The 22,721-nt window shown below is 47.8% G+C and overlaps 3 protein-coding genes, 1 long non-coding RNA gene and 1 other non-coding gene across 5 annotated transcripts; 4 read left to right on the top strand and 1 right to left on the bottom strand.

The window, feature by feature from the left end:
* The first annotated feature begins 101 nt into the window (after nt 1–101).
* LOC120650829 lies at nt 102–2,927 on the top strand. The gene is made up of 8 exons (XR_005665818.1): nt 102–889; nt 992–1,186; nt 1,280–1,440; nt 1,535–1,754; nt 1,832–1,890; nt 2,027–2,089; nt 2,169–2,278; nt 2,624–2,927. It is a non-coding gene; the product is annotated as an uncharacterized LOC120650829 (long non-coding RNA).
* Nucleotides 2,928–5,477: 2,550 nt separating this feature from the next.
* On the top strand, nt 5,478–9,425 carry LOC120650828 (eukaryotic translation initiation factor). The gene is made up of 5 exons (XM_039928115.1): nt 5,478–5,833; nt 6,986–7,154; nt 7,283–7,408; nt 8,964–9,029; nt 9,156–9,425. The coding sequence occupies exons 1-5, from the start codon at nt 5,616–5,618 to the stop codon at nt 9,204–9,206; spliced, it is 630 nt and encodes a 209-aa protein (XP_039784049.1). The 5' UTR covers nt 5,478–5,615; the 3' UTR covers nt 9,207–9,425.
* Nucleotides 9,426–10,247: 822 nt separating this feature from the next.
* Nucleotides 10,248–14,386, top strand: LOC120650827 (cellulose synthase A catalytic subunit 7 [UDP-forming]-like). Its single transcript, XM_039928114.1, has 6 exons — nt 10,248–10,607; nt 10,699–10,893; nt 11,024–11,183; nt 11,293–12,970; nt 13,147–13,497; nt 13,588–14,386. The coding sequence occupies exons 1-6, from the start codon at nt 10,340–10,342 to the stop codon at nt 14,173–14,175; spliced, it is 3,240 nt and encodes a 1,079-aa protein (XP_039784048.1). The 5' UTR covers nt 10,248–10,339; the 3' UTR covers nt 14,176–14,386.
* On the bottom strand, nt 13,023–13,093 carry TRNAG-GCC. The gene has a single exon. It is a non-coding gene; the product is annotated as a tRNA-Gly (tRNA).
* A 2,059-nt stretch (nt 14,387–16,445) lies between the features above and the next one.
* Nucleotides 16,446–21,849, top strand: LOC120650824 (nucleolin 2-like). Its single transcript, XM_039928111.1, is given in 19 exon segments — nt 16,446–16,570; nt 16,987–17,085; nt 17,193–17,347; nt 17,953–18,048; nt 18,119–18,352; nt 18,809–18,910; nt 19,025–19,105; nt 19,194–19,304; nt 19,386–19,442; nt 19,774–19,848; nt 19,919–20,026; nt 20,108–20,199; nt 20,279–20,396; nt 20,553–20,641; nt 20,741–20,831; nt 20,916–21,007; nt 21,116–21,377; nt 21,379–21,427; nt 21,592–21,849. Coding segments are annotated over 18 exon segments (1,926 nt in total). The 5' UTR covers nt 16,446–16,570; nt 16,987–17,003; the 3' UTR covers nt 21,624–21,849.
* The last annotated feature ends 872 nt before the right edge of the window (nt 21,850–22,721 follow it).

Here is a 22,721-nt window from a genome sequence, read left to right as displayed (position 1 = left end):
CAAAATTTTAATGGCAAGTTTCAAATAACGTGAAAAGTAGTGGCATTCTTCCAAAGTCGGAGAATTGTAATGGCGGGAATAAAAAAAAACCCTTTTTTTTTCTTCCACAATCGCCGCACGCCGGACACAGGATGCACCACGAGCAGCCATGGCGAGGAGAGGAGAGGAAGGGAGCGTGGAGGCCGAGGAGGAGGAAAGCCTCGCCCCCGGCGATGAAAGGTGGATGCCGCGGACGGCGGCGCGGAAGGCGGGCGCTCGCCACCCCAGGGATAGGGGCCCGCCGCGTCGGTCGCGGGCGTCGGCGCTGGCGGCGCGTTCTACGGCTTCCCCTCCAACGTCGCAACGCTCCAGGTCATGGCACGAGATCCCCTTCCTCCCCACGTCCCAGTCCCAGCTCCTACCCCGACTTCCAGCGCCGCCTCCCCGCCGCGGACGCGCTCCGGACGGGCCAAGCGCCACGCCGGTCACCGGCGACGAGCCCCGGACGGCGATGGCGACGAAGACGATGCGTTCCGGGACGCGCCACCACCGCGCGCCCTCGCCATGCCCCCGCTGCACGCCTTCGTCTACTTCGCGCAGCCGCCGCAGGTTCCGAGCTCCTCATTCGCATGCGCCCCGCCCACTGCGGCTCCCTCCGCCGCGCGGCGCGCCGCTAGGGCGCCAAGCCCTTCCACTTCGCGGGTTCACGCGTCGAGGTGGGAACCTCTGGCCGACGGAACCTGCCGCCTCGCCTTCTACCGCGACGCCGCCTTCGCGTTCTCGGTTTCCGCGGGGCCTCCGCCGTGCTGCGCTGCGACGTCAAGCACGAGTTGTCCTTCCTTGACGTCACCGAGGTCCTGGCGTTCCAGAACGACGGCTCGCTCCTCCTCTGGCTCTCAGCACATTACAGGTTGGTTTTGGGAACAATCTCATGATCCTGTTAAATTAGCATCTTGAGATAAACGCAGACCATAGATAGCGTTGTATAGTGCTGATCTTGTTTTGAAAACAGGTCCTCAATCAGGATGAGACACCCCTTCTGTACAGTCTTGTGTTTGGTGAAGGAGTTGTGAAAGATGACACATCAGTTGTACTCTTCAGTGCGCTCCAGAACTTTGATCTTAGCCAAATTGATGTAGCCGTCGTGCTGAAGTTCTTGAGGAATTTATGTTATCTATTTCTGCCAAGCACTTTCCTTGGAGTGTTTGTAAGTCGATTCTTAAGCATCATCTACTTTTACGTTCACTGATTCCATGAGATTACTAATAGATCAAATTAACATTTAATATTCTATTGGCAGGCTGGATTGCTCAGTGCTTGCATAATAAAGAAATTATACATCAGGAGGTCCATTCACCTAATAAAACCTTTTGTTGATAAAAAGAAGATCAATGATATCACACTTTAGATTAAATTACCCTCATGATGCTCATGGCTTATCTCTCATATATGCTGGCTGAGGTGCACCTCTGACTAGATACAAAACGAGAATTTTATTTTTAGTATTGCAGTACTATTCCCTTTATGTTAACTTGCTCTTCTTTGGTCTCGGCAGTTGCTAGACTTGAGCGGCATTCTCACTGTGTTCTTCTGTGGTATTGTGATGTCACATTACACCTGGCATAATGTGACAGATAGCTGAAGAGTTACAACCATGTAATTATACCGACTCCATTAATTTTCCCTCTGCAAAGGTTCATTGTGGAGACTTTTCTTTTCCTGTATGTTGGTATGGTTGCGCTTGATATCGAAAAGTGGGAGTTTGCCAGTGACAGGTCAGTTAAATGCACATCTTACTTATAAATACCTTTTCTGTTTATGAGTACTCAGATTTGTTGTTTCCGATTTGCAGCCCTGGGAAATCCATTTGCATAAGCTCAATTTTGCTAGGATTAGTTCTGGTTGGAAGAGGTGCTTTTGTTTTTCCACTGTCCTTCTTGTTCAACTTAACGACAAAGACACCTTTGGAAAAAAAATAACCTGGAGACAACATTTTCTGTTGAAATTACTTTTTCAATAGGATAATCTTAACTGAATTTTTTAACAGATCGTAATATGGTGGGCCGGGCTGATGAGAGGTGCCATGTCCATTGCTCTGTCTTACAACAAGGTTTCTTTTCTTTGCCTTGGTCAACTTCACACCAGTTCCTCTTGAAGTATCTCATAAGTTTTTTTTTTTCTTCTCCAAGTTTAACTTTTCCTCTTGGAACTGCAATTCACAAGATCTGGATACACTCAGCTTCACGGCAATGCGATAATGATCACCAGCACAAACACTGTCGTCCTATTTAGCACCATGGTGAGTCATCTTGTTCCAATATTTTTATAATGCCTTGTGTCAGCTTATCATGTAGGGTGCCCTGACATGCATACATTCTCACTGTAAATGGATACTCACCATTCTCTTTGTTTGTGTGCTTATTCTTAGGAAATATTGCTCATTTTTATGGATAAATGCTACTTCTCCTCTAATGTCGAATTGAAAATAACTTCATGTGTATGTCAGCTTGTTGCTTGCCCGAGGAGCTTGTGACTTGCAGCTACTACTACTTGATTCAATAACCTCTCGAATAAATGAATCATTTGTTCAGCTTCTAAGTTCTAATTATCGGATGTTTTACTGATCTCTTTGTATTTGTGATAGGGCCTTGACGAGGGGGAAGATGTTTGATGTGTTGGATGAGAAAGGGCTAATGGTGGTGGCTATCATTCCCGAAACTAAAGTAGAGCTTGTCATTATGAGTGCTATATTTGTAGCAAAGAAAGTTTAAGATTACTTTAATGGTAAACCATGATGTTAGCTAGGAGACTTCATCCGTGTGAGGACAGTAGTCAAATACATAGTGTAAACCTGCTGAAATATAATGATTTTCTGTTACTTGGATTATGTGTACCATGCAAACTCCACTTGCGAAATTCCCATTCTACATTGCTATGTTGGTTCTGTATACATCCCCCTCAATTTGCAACGCTTGAAGTTGCATAAAGAACATTGTATTAGGAATAGAATTCTCTCTTTCTTGGACACTATTTGGTCTAGCTATTGAATTAATACAATTGCATCTACTTCTGTCCTATAGGTGCTGACCAATATGTGATATACATTCTTGATGTTCTTGATCTGTCAACTTGGCGAAACTCTTACACCATGAAGTATATTACGTATCTCCATAGAGTTGATATAGAATTAGATTCAAACACGTGCCCAGGCACGTGCATAACCACTAGTCGTAATAATGCTTGATTATATACTAAAGGATTCCACCAGTCAACTGCTTAATTTTATATTTTCATAAACAACACAATAAGAAAGAAAATGCATTATGTTTCCTAATTTGCTAATTGTAGCTAGTTGGTTTTCCATACGAGATCCATGATTATTGGCTGTGTCCTCTCTTGCCATATCAATTAATGTTGATATTTTCTAAATTAACATTGACGTTGCCTAAATAACACATCAAATGTGATGGGTGTGTATGCTGGGTACTTAGGAGAGCCGTGGTGAGAAAAATTAGAGGTTCTGGGTGGAAACATTTTAGAAATAACTGATTGCATCCACCGTTAAGACCTGCAGTGTGCGGCCATATGTGAGGTGTAAGTGTGGTCCACTTTGAGTTAGAGTTATTTCCAATTATTTTAAATTTTTAAGTACATATTTGTGTACTTCGTATACAAGTGCCTTCACAGTTGATGGACTGGTCGACACAAAACCACTAGACAACACCTTTTTTTAGAAAGAGATGCAACCTGTATTAAAACAGAAGTAGCACAGTACATCTCAGTGCTACAGAAAAGTCCCTGAGCAAAGCGGAAATTACAAGAAGAACCCTACCGTTTATCTTCCTCTTCCGGACAGAACAACACCACCAGGGGTGCGAGACTGCACACAGGAGCTTCAAGCCACCAAACACACCTATACAAATCAAAGGCCGGACTCTAAACATTGGCAAACTTATTCCACGAACACGACGCCGTCCACTGGACACCACCTTGACTGCCCCCTCCACCACCCATTGTTAGCATCCTAGTGTTTGGGGGTACTGCCTTGCCATCTTGTCCATCACTTATGTTTACCATCAGCTAGCAATCTCCCACGAACCTTCTTCTAGCTCTAGCTCCATGTGAAAATCTCTCCCCGTTAGAATATCTATTGCCATCGGAGTATTATTGCCCGGGTTGGAGGTTTCTCCAACCATTTTTAATTTCCTTCATTGTTTGTGATTTTCTTCTTCTTTTTAGCTATTCGTTTATGCTCTTTTATAAAATAAGGTATCGCATCACATTAAAATGTTAAGGTCCGGTTACAAGGACTTTTATCGGTTTCAGCTTCACTATTTTTGTGCAAATCAAGACACGTAGCGTAAAATTATTTTATAAGACAAAGTAAAAAAATTAACTAGAAGCTGGATAAAACCATAATTTTTTTACTTCACAGACTTTGTCATCACCGATGAAACTGTTTTGGGAAAAGCCCTCTTAAACAGTCACTTAGAGCATCTCCAACAGTTTGCCATATTTTATTTGGCATATCTTGTGTTTTGCTAATTTTTAAAAAGATATGCTAAATAAAAAAGAGCTTATCTCCAACAGTTTGGCATAATTCACTTGCCAAACTCAGATCTAACTTACATCAGGAACACTGAGAGAAAAACAAAATTATATTTATGCTCTTCCACATCTTGAAAACTTAAATCAGGAACCCTTCTCCCACCTGACTAGAAACCACGATGTCAACCGCGCATCGCGCGCGTATATTTACGTGCTGGAGGCTGGTTTTTCCCAAATTATCAAAAATTGTCAAGTCTTTTGCCAAACTGTTGGAGGAGTATTTTTAATATTTTTGACAAAAATCAAAGATGTCAACTCGATTTGTCAAACTGCTAGAGATGCTCTTAGACTTTCGTAATCATTTATTTGTTACTTCATCCGTGTACGATCTCAAAAAAAATGCCATAGTATTTATTGAGGAACAAATAGAATTATGTCAGATGTATACTCAAGGGAAATCAGTGATTCATCTATCCATCCCCGAGATCCCGATCATCAAGGTGTAAGCGAGCTGGAAAAAAAATATACCCGTTTGCTGCAATTCAACAATAAACTGGCCTTGTTTGGATAAATTCTAGCGCTATGAATAGTAAATTTTGACCGTTAATTACGGTGTCAAACAAAGCCAGTTTATAAAACCAACTTCAGAACCCCCGCGCTAGTGACCCTGAAGAATCTAACGAGGTCTTTGACCGCGCGATTAGAGGATAGTTACTGTAGCACCACTGTAGTAAATCATCGATTAATTACCGTCATTAGATTCGTCGCGAAAAGTTACAGCCATCCCTAAAAAAATTTTGCAAATAGACTTCATTTAGTGTTTCATGCATGCGAGATTTTTTTTGGATGCGTGCGTGCTAGAAAAACCAAACAAGGCCACTGGGCCGGAGCCCAATCAAAACGCGCACGCCTCTTCTTCACACGCGCCGACTTCTGTCACTCCCCAAAAAGGCCGAACCCTCCTTCCCCTTCACGCCTCTTCGACAGCCGCAACCTCTCTCTGTCTCCTCCCTCTCGTATCGGCTATCCCCACACCTCACCCTCTCCCCCAAAAAACCCTCGAAAAGCGGCGGCGGCGGCGGCGCGACATGGCGGAGGTTGACACCGCGCCGGCGGCTGTTGCGGCGACGACCCCGGAGGTCGCGGCGACCGAGGGCGGCGCCGCTGCGGAGGCCAAGGGGCCGCACAAGCTGCACCGGCAGTGGACGTTCTGGTACGACATCCAGTCGAAGCCCAAGCCCGGCGCTGCGTGGGGCACCTCCCTCAAAAAGGCCTACACCTTCGACACCGTCGAGGAGTTCTGGAGGTACGTGAGCGGGCGCCTCCCCTCTTCACCCACGCCCCCTTCCGGATCCGCTCCGCTCGGATCTGATCTGGATGCCGAGCTGGTTCCTGGTCATCAGTTTCTGTGCGTGTTTTAGAGGCCATGTGGCGGTGGGAATGATCTCTGGAGTAGATCGGATTCTAGATTACCTTAGAGCCAACGGAATCTGAAACTATGGTATAGATGATGAAATATGTTAGTTGTCTGTTCATGATATTGTTTTCTGCTGTTTGCATCGGAATAGTGCTGATTGTTGATTGCGTTTGGCTGTTTTTTATTTTTCACTTGAGACGTCCCCTGTGTTTTTAGTGAAGATATGGTGGTAGAGTTGTTATTATAGCAAATGAAGTATAGCAATAGGGGAGATTCTACAATACCCATCAAGAAAGGAGGGATTTATCCTTGTAGGTAAAGAGTTGTTTTCTATCATATTAAGCTCGGTGTGGTGTGTCAGTTGAAGTTTCCACGGTGAACTATAATGAATCAACTGCTGATAATTGTACTATGTTATTCCTGGTTTGAGCATATTGGCGTGTTGGATATACAGAATGAATCGTCGCTGAATTTCTTCCATTGGTCTTTGATGACCTAACCTACCTTTTCAATCGTATAAAAAGTAGACATGTTCTGGCTTGCATTAGACTCGTGGCCTTGTTACTTATAGAAAGAGTTAACCTCTTAGTTTTAGCCTTAAAAGAGTTGACCTCTTAGTTGCCTTAACTAGCATAGTGCCCGTGTGTTGCTACGGGTAATATAATATACCTACGTAATACTACCAATTTTGTGCTCGTTCACTCCTTGTACAGGCCGTGCTGTGATCATGCAAGGCATTGATTGTCTGGGTTCCGATTGGGATTCTGATTGATTTGTCTGGATTCTGATTGATTTGTCCGGGTTCCAATGAGGATTCCAATTGACGGACCAAGGAATCATTGGTTGCTTTAGAAATAGTAGGGATAGAGACTAATGAGCAATAGCTATCAATGATTACAATACTTATACAACATGTTTTTTTTTATGAAGTCTTATATTTATGTAATGTTAAGCTTTTTTTTGGTACTATTTTTTACTAACACCTTTTAATTTGATTCTATGGAATCTGTGTACTTATGGATCCCTTCTTTCTTGGCGTAGCTTGTACGACCAGATTTTCCGTCCAAGCAAGTTGATTGGGAATGCTGATTTTCATCTGTTCAAGGCTGGAGTGGAGCCAAAATGGGAAGACCCAGAGTGTGCAAATGGTGGCAAATGGACTGTCCCATGCAACAGAAAGGCAACCTTTGAGACCATGTGGCTTGAAACGGTACATCTTTCTTATTCTTATTTCTAATGGTCAGGTGCTCGGAAGTTCTTATGGATTAGCCTGAAGCTAATCTTACCTGAGAAGTATTTATTGAAGGAATGCTTTTGAATAACTATTTGAACATGCAGTTGATGGCTCTTATTGGAGAGCAGTTTGATGAAACTGAGGACATCTGTGGAATTGTTGCTAGTGCCCGTCAGAGAGGAGATAAACTCGCATTATGGACTAAGACTGCCAGCAATGAAGCTGTCCAGGTTGGTATTGAAAGTCACTCTAATTCTGTAGTCAGTTTTGATACTCAATATTTTCTTATATGCCATAGTGTTTTGGTTTGTATCTTGATAAAGGGGAAAGTAGGTTTATATAGTTCACTGTTTTCTTCCAGCCAATATTGTCAATAAGCTGTGCAAATCCCTAGCCGCTGTGCTGCCTTCTAGAATACATCTCTCTATACATAGTTACTGCTGCTTCCTTTGTTGGGTTCAGTTCTGGTAGAAGCTTTTGTATTATCGCTGCAGTGGCATGATAGCCAGTGTTACAATGGCGTTGCCTAGGCATCCAGGTGGACCCAGTTTGCTTTGGGGAAAAGTTATACCTTGCAGTGTTTTTAAAGCGTTAAGGCAAGGCGAGCCGCCGCCGCCTTATTGTCTAGGCGACGCCTAGGCACGCTAAGGCGACACCTTAGGTGAGGTGAGCCACCACTGCCTTGTCGCCTAGGCGACGCCTTGAAAACATAGATGCCTTGTTGCCTAGGCAGTTTTCTTTGGTAACACTCACGCCTTGTCACCTAGGCACCGCCTAGGCGATAAGGCGTACACAGCTCGCCTTGGGTGGCCTTGCCCCCTTTGAAACGTTGGTGTTAGCTAGTTAATTGTAGAAGTTATGTATTATTGCAGTTCTCTTGAAGGTTCCATGTTTGATTGCATTCTAAGTCTGTTTTTGGTTGGACAGGTGTTCTAGTTGCTATCATCAATCTCGTTACTAGACTGTGTTGATGTTCAGCTAGTGCCAAGATTCATTCGTAGTGCTAGATAGATTTCAGCTTCTAGTTAATGAGAACAATATGTAGATCATATGGACATTGACTGCATTAATTAGGAGGATATCATGGGCAGGTGTGCGCCGCCTTGTATCCGCAATATATGTGAAAAAACAATGAGGGCTAGATTGACCGCATTGACCAAAAACTACTTATGTCGGTTTTGTGCTTGTGTGCGTGTCACCAAGAGAAAAAAGCTAGTGTGTTTATGATAAACACTCAAGAGAGGGAGTGATTTCCAACACTAGTTCTACCAGACATGTGCTATCAATTAAAGCTGCAAAATTGCTTTCTTTCTTGAAAAGGGATGTAACCCAAACCATCTCCCTCTGAAAGAGAACTATATAGTTTGCCAGGAGTTTTTGTGCATGCTATTTGGTTGTGCAGGGATATAGGGTTCGAAACAGCTTATTGAGTGGGCAGATATTGCGTGAAAGTGGTTACTTGGTTTCTTTATTTAATGCGATAATGTAGGAAATTGTACATGTTGCATTTGTGCGTGCTGTGTATGTTTATAAAATTGTTGTGTGAACAATTTCCCATCATGTATGCATTCAACAAGGAATACTTGAAGAAAGAAGCCCAAAAACCTTTCCTAAGTGATCATTTTGTAATGCTTGAACTTCTCCCTATAGTTTTAGTCAATCTTCTGTTGGGCATTGTTATCCATTGAGAGCTCCCATCTGCAACCTTTGAAGTTTTCCATTGCCATTTTCTAATATCTCGATGGTATTGATGTGCTGTGTTGACTTGTTCCCTTTATTGTGCAGGTAAACATTGGCAAGAAATGGAAGGATGTTATCGACTACAATGACAAGATCACCTACACTTTCCATGTATGCATTCAGATTCGTCCCTTATTTGCTCCGCATTTCACATTTTTTTAAATAAAAAAAACACTGTTGAGAAAATATCAAGTATTTGCACTGAATTCACTCCAACTCGATGCCTCACATATGCAGGATGACTCCAGAAGAGAGAAGCCGAGCAGAGGTGGACGGTACACCGTGTAAGGTGCGCATCATGAAGGCCGTGGCTTGGATTGGATAGCCTTCTCGGTATCTACTTTCATTCGACAGCCTCAGCTATGCCCGAGGCAATTTTCCCATCTGTTATGATGTTATGTGTCTCTCAGATAGCTAATGTAGTGCAAGAAAGAGATGCTGGAAAGACATTGGCGACTTTGTATGGCACTAAATTTCAATCTTAATATGCCCTGATTCAACAACCCAGATGAGCCATTTCGTTCCCAGATTGTTACATTCCATATCCATGTTTTCAACCTCGAGCTTTGCTTGCCGTGGCATTGTGCTTCTTTCTGCTAGTGTGTCCTGCCGCACACCACCCCCCCCCCCCCCAACCCACACACACATACATTTTTATTTTTTGCGGGTTAGTGTGTCCTGCCCTGACGGCAAGATAGTCGCCAAACCAACACTTTTGCCCTTGTTGCGTCGGTGCTTGATGAGAGCTTTTGAAGAGGAGGCAGATTACTTGGGTTTCTTTCTTGCTTGTTTGCGCTGTAGCGAACGAAATATCACTTCTCCGGAAAGGCCGTATTGTTTTGTCGGCGTTGTGATCGCGCCAACCTTGCCTAGAGCACGTCTCGTTTCATCTCGGAGGGGTGTCCCGTCCTACCACCTGCCATTTATACACGCACTGACTTCACCGTCACACACACACACAAGCTTGCTGCTCGCCATCGTACAAACGACGCTGAGGCGTCACGGCGAACCACCGGTTTGCTTCATCCGGCTGCCTCTCGCGCTCGCACGCCCTGGCGACCTCCGATCCACCCCTGATTTGGACAGGAAATTTCCCCGGGCGGGCACGCACGCACGCCCGTCGGCTCGTTTGCTTCACGGTCACTGCGAGCGATCGGCGCACCGCCTTGCTGCCGAAGCGAGCCCTGCTGTGCTTGTCACGCACCTGCCTTTGCCTTGGCTTGTGCTCTAATCAACGCCGGACCCGACCGGACTCCCCAACCCACGGTTGGTGCGGGACGCCACCCCGCCACCTTACCCGCCCGCCGCGGAGCCTCCTGGCTCCTCACCAGTCACCACGCCAGCTATATCACCCTGCCAGCCACTCCCGCGTCCCTTCACCGATACCTCACCACTCCCCTCCCCCCTCCTGCTCGATCGCCATGGACGCCGGCGGCCTCGCGGCGGGGTCGCACATGCGGGGCGAGCTGCACGTCGTGCGCGGCCGCGACGCGGAGGCCGCCCGGAGCGGCGCGGACGTGAGGACGTGCCGCGTGTGCGGGGACGAGGTCGGGGCGCGGGAGGACGGGCAGCCCTTCGTGGCGTGCGCCGAGTGCGGCTTCCCCGTGTGCCGGCCCTGCTACGAGTACGAGCGCAGCGACGGCACGCAGCGCTGCCCGCAGTGCAACACCCGCTACAAGCGCCAGAAAGGTCAGTTGATCGATCGAGCTGGTGACGCCGCCAACGCCAACCACGTCTGCATTGCATTGCATTGCGTGATCCATTATTGATCGTGCTGCAGGGTGCCCGAGGGTGGAAGGGGACGAGGACGACGGCCCGGAGATGGACGACCTGGAGGAGGAGTTCCCCGCCGCCAAGAGCCCCGGCAAGAAGCCCCACGAGCCCGTCGCCTTCGACGTCTACTCGGAGAACGGGGAGCAGCCGCCGCAGAGGTGGCGGACGGGAGGCCAGACGCTCTCCTCCTTCACCGGAAGCGGTGAGTAGTGATCGGTGTATGTACTATGTAGGCAGCTGGTTGCAAGTAATACTAAGATCGATGTGTGCAAGTAGTAGTACTATAGTGTGGCGCCAACAAATAAAAAAAATAAACTGTGTGTCGCATGCAGTGGCCGGCAAGGACCTGGAGGCCGAGAGGGAGATGGAAGCCGGGAGCATGGAGTGGAAGGACCGCATCGACAAGTGGAAGACCAAGCAGGAGAAGAGGGGCAAGCTCAACCACGACGACAGCGACGACGACGACGAAAAGAACGACGACGAGTACATGCTGTAAGCAGAGCAAGCTAGCTAGCACTAAAGCAATTCCATTTCATTCTTCTGCTGAATCATATCACAACGCATGCAACACTGCTAATAATTAAATTAAACCAAAAAAAAGGCTGGCCGAGGCCCGGCAGCCTCTGTGGCGCAAGGTCCCGATCCCGTCGAGCCAGATCAACCCGTACCGCATCGTCATCGTCCTCCGCCTGGTGGTGCTGTGCTTCTTCCTCAAGTTCCGGATCACGACGCCGGCGACGGACGCGGTGCCGCTGTGGCTGGCGTCCGTGGTGTGCGAGCTCTGGTTCGCGCTGTCGTGGATCCTGGACCAGCTCCCCAAGTGGGCCCCCGTGACCCGCGAGACGTACCTGGACCGGCTGGCCCTCCGGTACGACCGCGAGGGCGAGGCGTGCCGGCTGGCCCCGATCGACTTCTTCGTGAGCACGGTGGACCCGCTCAAGGAGCCCCCCCTGATCACCGCCAACACCGTGCTCTCCATCCTCGCCGTCGACTACCCCGTCGACCGCGCCAGCTGCTACGTCTCCGACGACGGCGCCTCCATGCTGCTCTTCGACACGCTGTCGGAGACGGCCGAGTTCGCGCGGCGCTGGGTGCCCTTCTGCAAGAAGTTCGGCGTGGAGCCCCGCGCGCCCGAGTTCTACTTCTCCCAGAAGATGGACTACCTCAAGGACAAGGTGCAGCCGACCTTCGTCAAGGAGCGGCGCGCCATGAAGCGCGAGTACGAGGAGTTCAAGGTGCGCGTCAACGCGCTGGTGGCCAAGGCGCAGAAGAAGCCCGAGGAGGGGTGGGTGATGCAGGACGGCACGCCGTGGCCCGGGAACAACACGCGCGACCACCCGGGCATGATCCAGGTGTACCTGGGCAGCCAGGGCGCGCTCGACGTGGAGGGCCGCGAGCTGCCGCGGCTGGTGTACGTGTCCCGGGAGAAGCGCCCCGGGTACAACCACCACAAGAAGGCGGGCGCCATGAACGCGCTGGTGCGGGTGTCGGCCGTGCTCACCAACGCGCCCTTCATCCTCAACCTCGACTGCGACCACTACGTGAACAACAGCAAGGCGGTGCGCGAGGCCATGTGCTTCCTCATGGACCCGCAGCTGGGGAGGAAGCTCTGCTACGTCCAGTTCCCGCAGCGCTTCGACGGCATCGACCGCCACGACCGCTACGCCAACCGCAACGTCGTCTTCTTCGACATCAACATGAAGGGGCTGGACGGCATCCAGGGCCCCGTCTACGTCGGCACCGGCTGCGTCTTCAACCGCCAGGCGCTCTACGGCTACGACCCGCCGCGCCCGGAGAAGAGGCCCAAGATGACGTGCGACTGCTGGCCGTCCTGGTGCTGCTGCTGCTGCTGCTTCGGCGGCGGCAGCAAGCACCAGCGCCGCGGCAAGAACAAGGGCGGTGGCGCCGACTCCGGCGCCGACGAGCCGCGCCGCGGCCTGCTCGGCTTCTACAGGAAGCGCGGCGGCAAGAAGGACAAGCTAGGCGCCAAGAAGGGCGGCGCCGGGCTCTACAGCAAGAAGCACCAGCAGCGCGCCGCGTTCGAGCTGGAGGAGATCGAGGAGGGCCTGGAGGGGTACGAGGAGCTGGACCGCTCCTCGCTCATGTCGCAGAAGGGCTTCGAGAAGCGCTTCGGCCAGTCGCCGGTGTTCATCGCCTCCACGCTCGTCGAGGACGGCGGGCTCCCGCAGGGCGCCGCCGCCGACCCCGCCGCGCTCATCAAGGAGGCCATCCACGTCATCAGCTGCGGCTACGAGGAGAAGACCGAGTGGGGCAAGGAGGTAATTGATATTAACTGAAATTTTGCGTAATAATAGCAAAAAAAGAATAATATGCACCAGCCGGGAATCGAACCCGGGTCTGTACCGTGGCAGGGTACTATTCTACCACTAGACCACTGGTGCACGGTTGATGAGCGGGATTCATGTGCGTTTATTTAAACGGAAACTTGTTCCAGATCGGGTGGATCTACGGGTCCGTGACAGAGGACATCCTTACTGGGTTCAAGATGCACTGCCGCGGGTGGAAGTCGGTGTACTGCACGCCGGCGCGGCCGGCGTTCAAGGGCTCGGCGCCGATCAACCTGTCCGACCGTCTCCACCAGGTGCTGCGCTGGGCGCTGGGCTCCGTGGAGATCTTCATGAGCCGCCACTGCCCGCTCTGGTACGCCTACGGCGGCCGCCTCAAGTGGCTGGAGCGCTTCGCCTACACCAACACCATCGTCTACCCCTTCACCTCCATCCCGCTCCTCGCCTACTGCACCATCCCCGCCGTCTGCCTCCTCACCGGCAAGTTCATCATCCCCACGGTGCGTGATCGAGTACATTTTATTTATTCCAATTCCAAGATGTTAACTGAATTATATATTAACATCGATCGTTGATTAATTGCATTGCAGCTGAACAACCTGGCCAGCATCTGGTTCATCGCGCTGTTCCTGTCCATCATCGCGACGGGCGTGCTGGAGCTGAGGTGGAGCGGGGTGAGCATCGAGGACTGGTGGCGGAACGAGCAGTTCTGGGTCATCGGCGGCGTCTCGGCGCACCTCTTCGCCGTGTTCCAGGGCCTGCTCAAGGTGCTGGGCGGCGTGGACACCAACTTCACCGTCACCTCCAAGGCGGCCGCCGACGAGACGGACGCCTTCGGCGAGCTCTACCTCTTCAAGTGGACCACCCTGCTGGTGCCCCCCACCACGCTCATCATCATCAACATGGTCGGCATCGTCGCCGGCGTCTCCGACGCCGTCAACAACGGCTACGGCTCCTGGGGCCCGCTCTTCGGCAAGCTCTTCTTCTCCTTCTGGGTCATCGTCCACCTCTACCCCTTCCTCAAGGGGCTCATGGGGAGGCAGAACCGGACGCCCACCATCGTCGTGCTCTGGTCCATCCTCCTCGCCTCCATCTTCTCGCTCGTCTGGGTTAGGATCGACCCCTTCATCCCCAAGGCCAAGGGCCCCATCCTCAAGCCGTGCGGAGTCGAGTGCTGATCGATCGAGCTCGTATAGATCAGTTGCCTGCATGTACGGATACGGACGCGACAGTGCGTGCGCATACGCTTAATTTGGACCTGCAGGATTCTACTCATATTCGACTTATTTTTGTACAAGTTTTTTGTGATCGAGTGAGGTAAAGTGTTGGGGTTGTACGAACTGTGGTGGACCTTCAATCAAATTAAAGGAGATTTCTTTTTCTTTAATTGCAACACAACAACGAGAACTAGCTAGTAATGTGTGTGTTTCGATAGGATCCTCAAGACAATCCACATCACTATTTGTATCAGAGAATCAGTTCGCTCGGGCAAGTACCAAAGGCGAAGTATCTATCTCCATCTCTATCTCTACTATTTCTAAAGCCAACAATGTTTTCTTAGTCCGTCAATTGGAATTCTAATAAAAATCTAGATAAATCAGTTGAAATCCTAATCAGAACTCGGACAAAACAATCGTAATCTCAATTGGAACACTGACAACCAATATCTCACACAATCATGACACGGTTAGTCGGAATCCTAATCAGAACCCGGGCAAATCAATCGGAATCCCAATCTGAACATGAACAACCAGTATCTCGCACAATCACGCTACTACGTAGATCTATTATATTACCCGTAGCAGCACGAGTACTATACTAGTAAAAGAAAATAAGGGTTCGGAATAATTTTCTATTTCACGTGTGCGATGGGCTACTTCTCACATTCACACTCTTGTATCCTTCAAACCCTAACCTTTCCAATCCATCCTCAGTTCTTCGCTCGTCTTTACGGTGTCCGATGACGTTCTGAGTGGCCTAGCGTGTTCGAGTGTGACTAGATTTACGTCAACACTTAGTTCGATTGGTCATCAAGATATGAGTTAATATTTACCACCGTTTATTTTTTTCATCAATTACTTTTTATTATTTTGTCAAAATCAAGATTTCTCGCTCCACTCACTTTGTAGGCGTTCATTGGGCAGGATTGACCCTAAGAAAATTCGACTTGATCCAAGTTCGTTGGGCAGGTCGTCTGTGATTTTGCCAATATTAAGATTTCTCGCTCCAGTCATTTTGTAGATGTTCATTGGATAGGATTGACCCTAAGCAAATCCGACCTCTTGATCCAAACCCGTCAGGCTACGCCCGTCTTGTAGCTTTTTTTTTAGAAAATTCTTGTAGGGTCCGTTTGGACGTAGATATTGGAGGGCTTGTCATTGAATTGGTTCTAATACCAAATCAGACCAATATTGGAAATGAGATGCAATACCAAATCAACTGTTTGGATACAGATAAAATTGCTACGGTAAAATTGAGAACGTCTCTACACCCCAGCCATGGCTCAACTGAGAGAGAGGACGGGAGGGCTCGGGCTTCGCCGGCCGCCGCTGCTCCAAGACGGGCTGGCCTCCTCTGGTCGCCTCTACTCCAGGACAAGAGGTGTGGGGCAGGTCTCCTCCTACCGCCGCTGCTCAGGGACGGGCTGGCCTCCTCCGGCTGCCTCTGCTCTGGGACAGGAGGGGAGGGGCTAGGCCTCCGCTGGCCACCGTTGCGACAGGAGGGGCTGGGATCCGCCGGCTGCCGCTGCTCCAAGCCGCCCTCCGCCATGGTGAGATTGGACCCCAGTTACTTGCTGCCACCTATAGAGTGGAGAGAGAGAGAGATTGGAAGGAGGCGAGCTCGTGGATAGGGGCGGCGGAGTAAGGCCATGGCGGAGAGAGAGGGGCAGAGAGATTTGAGGCGAGAGACAGGGACGGAGAGATGCGAGAGAGGCGAGAGAGGCGAGAGGGGGATGATTCCTGCAAATACGGAGGGGGTTGGATTGGTATTGATGGCGAAGCGTTTGCAGTGCGGTGAATACCGCTTGGTATTGGGATTGAATTCCAATTTTGAATTCTAAGCCATCCAAACAGCTGTTATTCAACACTGTAAATGCCAATTCCGATTCCAAGGCCAAAATATCTACTTCCAAACGCAGTGGTAGCTTTATTAGGGCTGGGCATGGCAAAGACTTTGCTAGCAGAAGAAGAACCGGCCCACAAGTGAGATGGCTGGTAAGATTTTTGGCCCGCGAAGGCCCATCGTTCCAGGTCCATACTAAAATATCTAAGGACTTTGCATTCGAACCCTTGTGTAAGTATTACATTTACATAATGTCGCAGCCAAACGACTCAGCAAGGACCATTGCATACTGCAACTGAACATCGACTCCTAGCGGGGCCGAAATGCAAAAGTAGCGCTTCTCTGGACTTGGTATAAAACCCGCGCGCCGCTCCCCAAAGGCCCAAACCCACCCTAAACCCTCCGGTCCCATACCCGGGCGGAACCCTACCCTTCCCCCGCGCCGCCGCCACACCACCCCGCCGCTTCTCCTTCCACTTCTCCCTCCGCCGTCCGTATCTCCTGTGCTCGGTACGGATCCCTAGCCCCTGATTGCTTGATTGAATCTCTCGTTCTATTACGCGGGATCATGGAGTCGTCTCGAGTGCTCGAATCCGATTGTTCCGTTCTCCCCAATCGGTCCAAATCGCTGCGGGCAGCGGGTTCGCTTGCTTGCTTGGTGGTGGGGCGCGAGTAGCAGCTCATTATGACGTGTTGATTTTTTTTTAGAAATCTGTTCTCGACCTTGTGTTTACTGACTAGTTACCACGAGTATTGGATTTTTTTTTGTTTCTGTTTCGTTAACGTGACCGATTGCCACGAGTGTACTCGGTAACTTTATGTTTCGCCTTTGTTAGGATGGTCATAAAGAATATGCTAGTTTTTAGTTGTTCATTTGGTGTACTGTTGTTATGCATTATTCTTAATTTAGCCCATATTTTCTGTAGAGCTTAGCTGGACCATTATGGGCAAGTCGAGCAAGAAATCTGGTGTTGAGGTTGCACCTGCTGCTGTCTCGGTTCCAAAGGGCAAGTCTGCAAAGAAGGGTATTGTTTTGATTAGTAGTGGGATAATTCTTTGTTAAGTTTGTCTCACAGGCTTTGTACATTTGTTATCCCATGGTGTGACAACATTTTTTAATCCGAATGAACAGGGAAGAGAAACGCGGAAGATGAGATTGAGAAGGCAGTCAGTGCGAAGAAGCAAAAGACTGTACCTGCAAAGGTTGAGCCAGTGAAGAAGCAGCCCCCTCCCAAAAAAGTCGAGAGCAGTAGCTCTGAGGAAGATTCTTCAGATTCTGAAGAGGAGGTACCACTGTTCTTTCCTTTTCGTCTCACTCGTCCCCTTCCATTAAAATCTTAAGTTATATGCTTCAACTCTGAAGATTAGTTTGCTTTGCAATGCCACAACAGACTGCATGATATGTATACTGTATTTCTTGTATTGTTGTTATTCGCAGCATAGATTGATTAATTGCTTTCTCTGACACTTTTTGAGAGTTAAGCTTGCTGTTGTGGAAACTCGTATCCTTATACTGTTGCAGTTGCCTTATTGAATATCCGAGACAGTATTTAATGCTATTTTTCAAACAAACAATTGCACAGAAATGTAATCCTTGAGTCAAGCCGCTAGCATTATGATGTATGTCGCTGTCAGGATATCTAAACTTGAGATTCATTGGCTTTTATAATATCCTCGAAACATGCACTCATTTGTTGTTTGATGCTATTAATACTTGAGGTCTAAATAGCAATCGTGTTTAAAAAGAAACGTGGTTTTGCACATTGCTTTTTCATTGGTAGGCGCTACAGAGAAAATTATTTTTTTTATTGCATTGGTCTGTATGTCTTGTGTATGGATGGGATATTTGTGTTCTTTTGAATTCTATTTTAAGAAAACGAAAATCTTTGCAGGTTAAGGTCCAGACAAAGAAGGTTACTCAACCAAAGAAAGGCACGCAACCTGCAAAAGAGGAGACCAGTAGCAGCGATGAGAGCTCCTCAGATGATGTAAGCATTATTTACTTTCTTTTAAGGACTTCTTTCATACCAATCCATACTTATGTTGTGTTCAATTAAGGAACCTTCCAAAAAACCAGTTGCTTCAAATAAACCTCCAGCTGCTGCTGCTGGCAGCAGCAGCAGCGATGAGAGCAGTGATAGTGATGATAGCAGTTCTGATGACGAACCTGCAAAGAAGCCTACTACCCTTACAAAGAAGCCTGCTGCAGTGGTTAGTAATGGTTCCAAAAAGGTTAAGTCTGACAGCAGCAGCTCTGACAGTAGTTCGGATGATGAATCTGATGAGGATGAAGTAAGTATTTGCTACCTATTTTATATTCAAAGTGAATCTTGAATGTTCTTACTTCTTACATGTTGTCTGCCCAACCTACCTTTCTGCATGAGCTCTTTGTGATAAATTATGTGTTTTTCTGCACTGTTTTTCTGTAAGTATCAAAATATTACTGTTTTCAAGGTTGACCTCAGCAGTCAGCAGTGGTATGAAAATACACTAATTTTCATAGGTATTGTATTTGTTATCTTCCATGTTATAGAACTGTACATACACATCTTTGATAACTTAAATGAAATGTCCCGAGTGTCTTTGTAAGATAAAACAATTATAAGGAACATACATGTAATGTTAGATCCTTGTGCTAAACTTCTAATGTGACACCACTGTCCGGAATATCTATGGCGCATCACATCATTCGTTGTGAAATCTTTTTGCATTTTTTCCTGACATTTGTTGCACTTTCTTGCTTTTCAGAAGCCTGCTGCTCAGCTAAAGAAGCCGTCAGTTGAGTCCGCGCAAAAGAAGACCCAAGAATCCGAAAGCTCTGACAGCGATTCCGATGATGAATCAGATGAGGTAATATGTTTGTGGATCCACATGTTGTACTTGTCCGTTGATTTGATTACCTTTGATAGGTGTTTGTGTTAGAAAATAATTTCAGCTGGATTCCTGACATGAAAATTTCTTCAGGATTCGCCTGTTAAACCTCCGGTAGCAGCCAAGAAAAAGGAAGAGTCGAGTGAGACTTCTGAATCTGAGTCCGAGGATGAGGTAGTCACCTTACTGCATAGGTCGGTGTAGGCTTCATACTTAAAAAAAAGAACTTTCTCATAGAGCTGTATTTTCTATGTGTCTTCAGAATAACAATGCTAAAACAGTAAAGCCTGCAAAGGCCGCTGCTCCTAAGAAGAAACAGGAATCTAGTGATAGCTCAGAATCTGACTCTGAGTCAGATTCGGATTCTGATGAAGTAGGTCCCACTATTTATTAATCTACTCTTGTTAGATTTCTTTTGTGCAAATTTTTAAATTCGTTTCAATTGTCTTTACAGCCTGAAAAACCTACTGTTGCTGCAAAAAGGCCGCTAGCAACAGATAAGAACAGACAAGTATGGTTTCTCTTGCTTGTGTCTTTGACCCACTTTATAAAGCATATTTTGATTTGAAAAATTCAATGCCCCCCCCCTTTCTCTCCCAAAGCCAATAGAATTGTATGTATATTCAGTGTACAAAAGTTGCATCGACTCGATTGGTTTTCAAATGGCTCTAGTACCATGTTGAGTTTGTAGCAGTCAGCAGTATATCATAGCTGAAACTAAACGCCAAAAACATGCTTTGGGCCTTCAGTATCACAGTATGCCTGTTAGTTTCACTTGTCTGTGCAATACATACATATTATATTGCTGCCACTCAATACAACCTGTTTCTCTCTCTCTTTAGTCCAGTGACAAATCTGATGATAGTTCCGATGAGAGTTCTGATGAAAGTGATGAGGAGCCTCAGAAGAAGCCAAAGGTATTTTCATGTTTGCACTGCCTTTAAATATTTTGTTTCACCTGCTTACTGTTCTTCTGGTGCTGCAAAGCCTGCCACTGAGGTTTCAAAGAAAGAAAGCAGCAGTGATGAAGAAGATAGTGAAGAGGAAAGTGACAAACAGGCTAAAACTTCCAACACAAAATCGGCACAGAAAGAAGTATTTCTACAATCTAAACTATTCTATATTTTTGCTGTTTCATATTAAATGGATGTTTGACACGCTTATTATTTCTTGCAGGCCAAAACTCCTGCCAAAAACCAAAGTCAGTCTGCTGGATCAAAAACGATTTTTGTTGGGAATTTATCCTACAGCATAGATCGTGAACAAGTGTAAGTATGTGGATTGTGTCAATTTCTTTTTTTTTCTTGAAATGTGTTGCCACTAACATCTATTTTCCACATCCTGTAGTAAGCAATTTTTTGAGGAGGCTGGTGAGGTTGTAGACGTTCGTTTGTCTACTTTCGAGGATGGGAGCATGAGAGGCTATGGTCATGTTGAATTCGCTACAGCTGAAGCTGCTCAGAAGGTGAACAATCTGCTTACTAAATTGGTACTCAATGCAGCTTAGTCAACTTTTAGATCAGAAGACCTCACTGCTGTCAAGTTCTATTTGACACCAACAGTTCTGACACTCGATGCATCCATGGAAGAATTTGTTAATAAACTCTTTCTCTCATCTTAGGCACTTGAATTTGCTAATCATGACCTGATGGGGCGGCCTGTGAAGGTTGACATTGCTGTTGAGAGGGGCGCGTACACTCCTGGCAGCGGGTGATTCTCTATCTCATCTTTGGTGGTTCTATCAGGAATGACCAATTCAGTGTATTACCAATCATTATCAATGTGGCCTGAATTTAGTGTATTACTCAGGAGGGACAATGGTTCTTTCAACAAATCTGCTCCAAGGTCAGGCAACACTGTATTTATTAAAGGCTTTGACACATCTAGTGGAGAGGACCAGGTAATTTTATGTTCCTTTTGTCATCATCGCTTTTCTATTTTCTGTAGCAATTTCTCTTTATATCTGACATTGTTTCTTTGCTAGATCCGAAGCGCTCTTGAAGAACATTTTGGTTCATGTGGAGAGATTGTTCGGATTTCAATTCCAAAGGATTACGAAACTGGTGCACCCAAAGGGTCTGTTGGCTTTTCACATATCAATTCTTTATGCTTTAGGTTCAGCCCCTGTTTTGGGGCGTTTTCCAAAAGCTCCTTGTTGACATGAGGCTTTGCTTGGTTTTTTAGGATGGCGTACATGGACTTCAAGGATCCGGATTCCTTGAATAAAGCATATGAGCTGAATGGAACCGACCTTCATGGCTACAACTTGTACGTTGATGAGGCAAAGCCTAGGCCTGATAACAACAGAGATGGTGGCTTCAGTGGTGGCAGGCGTGGAAGTTTCAGTGGAGGAAGAGGGAGAAGTGACAGGGGCCGAGGTGGCCGTGGACGTGACGGAGGACGTGGACGTGGATTTGGTGGAAGGGGTGGAAGGGGTGACAGGCCGTGGAGGTCGGGGCACTCCATACAAGCAGAGCGCTGGTACAGCTAGTACAGGTAAACTCTACTTTTACATCCCAGCTGTAAATTGCGTGTAGTATTCATGTTTATTTTAGCCGCTCAGATTTCTATCTGCTGTCAGAATAGCAAACTTGTTGAAGCTGTGTTTATTTGGAATGCTTGATTTTTAATTGCTGTTACATGTGGTTCAAAATTTTCAGGAAAGAAGACAACATTCGGTGATGACGAGTGAAGCTTTGGCGTGCGACTACAGTGAAATGCGAACACCTTTTGTCTTGTACCCTGAAACTTCTGTTATTTGTTTCTCCTATTTCGTGCTGTGATGCTGCATGCTTTGCAATTTTGACATTTTCTGAACCTCTTATTCACACATTAGTTATGAAAGTATCTCGTGGACGTTTGATCTGTCATGGTACTTGCGCAATGTATTTGGTGCCGCTCCTTGTTGAAGTTCAGTTTATTGAGATCTGGCAATGTTGATGAAGTTTATGCAATGCGTTGCGACAACTCTGCACATCACACCCTGGGCCATCGCCCTGGATCCGTGAAGGCACGATCTATCCTATAAGCAATCGTATGGTTGTGGCGTGTCGCCATGACGAGCCCCGAGGTCGTATGCTTTGCTACAACTGTAGCATGTTATCCTTGCGAACTGATCAGGGCGCCAATCCTGAAGGCCAACGGGCTGCCCAGCACCGACAGCCTCTGGGTCCTTCAGCACCTGCCGCACCGACAGCCTCTCCTTCGGCACCCGCCGTCGTCTGCGCCCAAGAACACACCACCCCTGTCCCAGAATCGGCGAGGCCACACACTACCAGTTCCAGAATCGGTGAGCAGAAGCACATTTAACCGGTGCAGGTGGAGCGCCGCCGCCGCCCCGGGGTGAGGAATCTCGTGCCAAAGTCCGACACTGTGGCTCCAAGTCTGCATCTAGCAGCACGACATTCAGTGTCGTAGTGGATCATCACCGGCAGCAGTCGTGGTGGAGGTACGCCAGCACATGCGCAAGCCCACCTGCCCCACCATTGGCCCGCACCTGAGCTTACAGGTCAGCGCGTATGCCACCGCAGCAACGGAGGTTAGGAGACCGCGACGGTGACGACGATGATCCGCCGCCTCAAGGTGTACCTCTGATGAGCTCCAAGCGAAAGAATTCAGGTAGCCGAGGTCGCCGCAAAGATCCAGCTCCTGCCTCCTGCAGTGAGGTTATCTTTCCTAGCAGAGCCGGGACACTTTCGGTCAGGTTGTCGCGGCTTAGGTTTCAGCTGCCACATCTAGGCAAGTTTGTTCAGCTCCACCGGCATACTGCCTTTGAGATTATCTCCATACG

The sequence above is a fragment of the Panicum virgatum genome, chromosome 9K, assembly GCF_016808335.1.
Source record: "Panicum virgatum strain AP13 chromosome 9K, P.virgatum_v5, whole genome shotgun sequence".
NCBI lineage: Eukaryota > Viridiplantae > Streptophyta > Magnoliopsida > Poales > Poaceae > Panicum > Panicum virgatum.
The sequence above is the reverse complement of the archived record's forward strand: the minus strand, read 5'-3'. Positions and strand labels throughout refer to the sequence as shown.

Coding starts and splice junctions, on each gene's coding strand:
- LOC120650828 (XM_039928115.1), top strand. CDS start 5,616: ATGGCGGAGGTTGACACCGCGCCGGCGGCTGTTGCGGCGACGACCCCG. Junction 5,834..6,985: donor ACCGTCGAGGAGTTCTGGAG/GTACGTGAGCGG, acceptor TTCTTGGCGTAG/CTTGTACGACCAGATTTTCC. Junction 7,409..8,963: donor CCAGCAATGAAGCTGTCCAG/GTTGGTATTGAA, acceptor TTTATTGTGCAG/GTAAACATTGGCAAGAAATG.
- LOC120650827 (XM_039928114.1), top strand. CDS start 10,340: ATGGACGCCGGCGGCCTCGCGGCGGGGTCGCACATGCGGGGCGAGCTG. Junction 10,608..10,698: donor CCGCTACAAGCGCCAGAAAG/GTCAGTTGATCG, acceptor ATCGTGCTGCAG/GGTGCCCGAGGGTGGAAGGG. Junction 10,894..11,023: donor CTCCTCCTTCACCGGAAGCG/GTGAGTAGTGAT, acceptor TGTCGCATGCAG/TGGCCGGCAAGGACCTGGAG.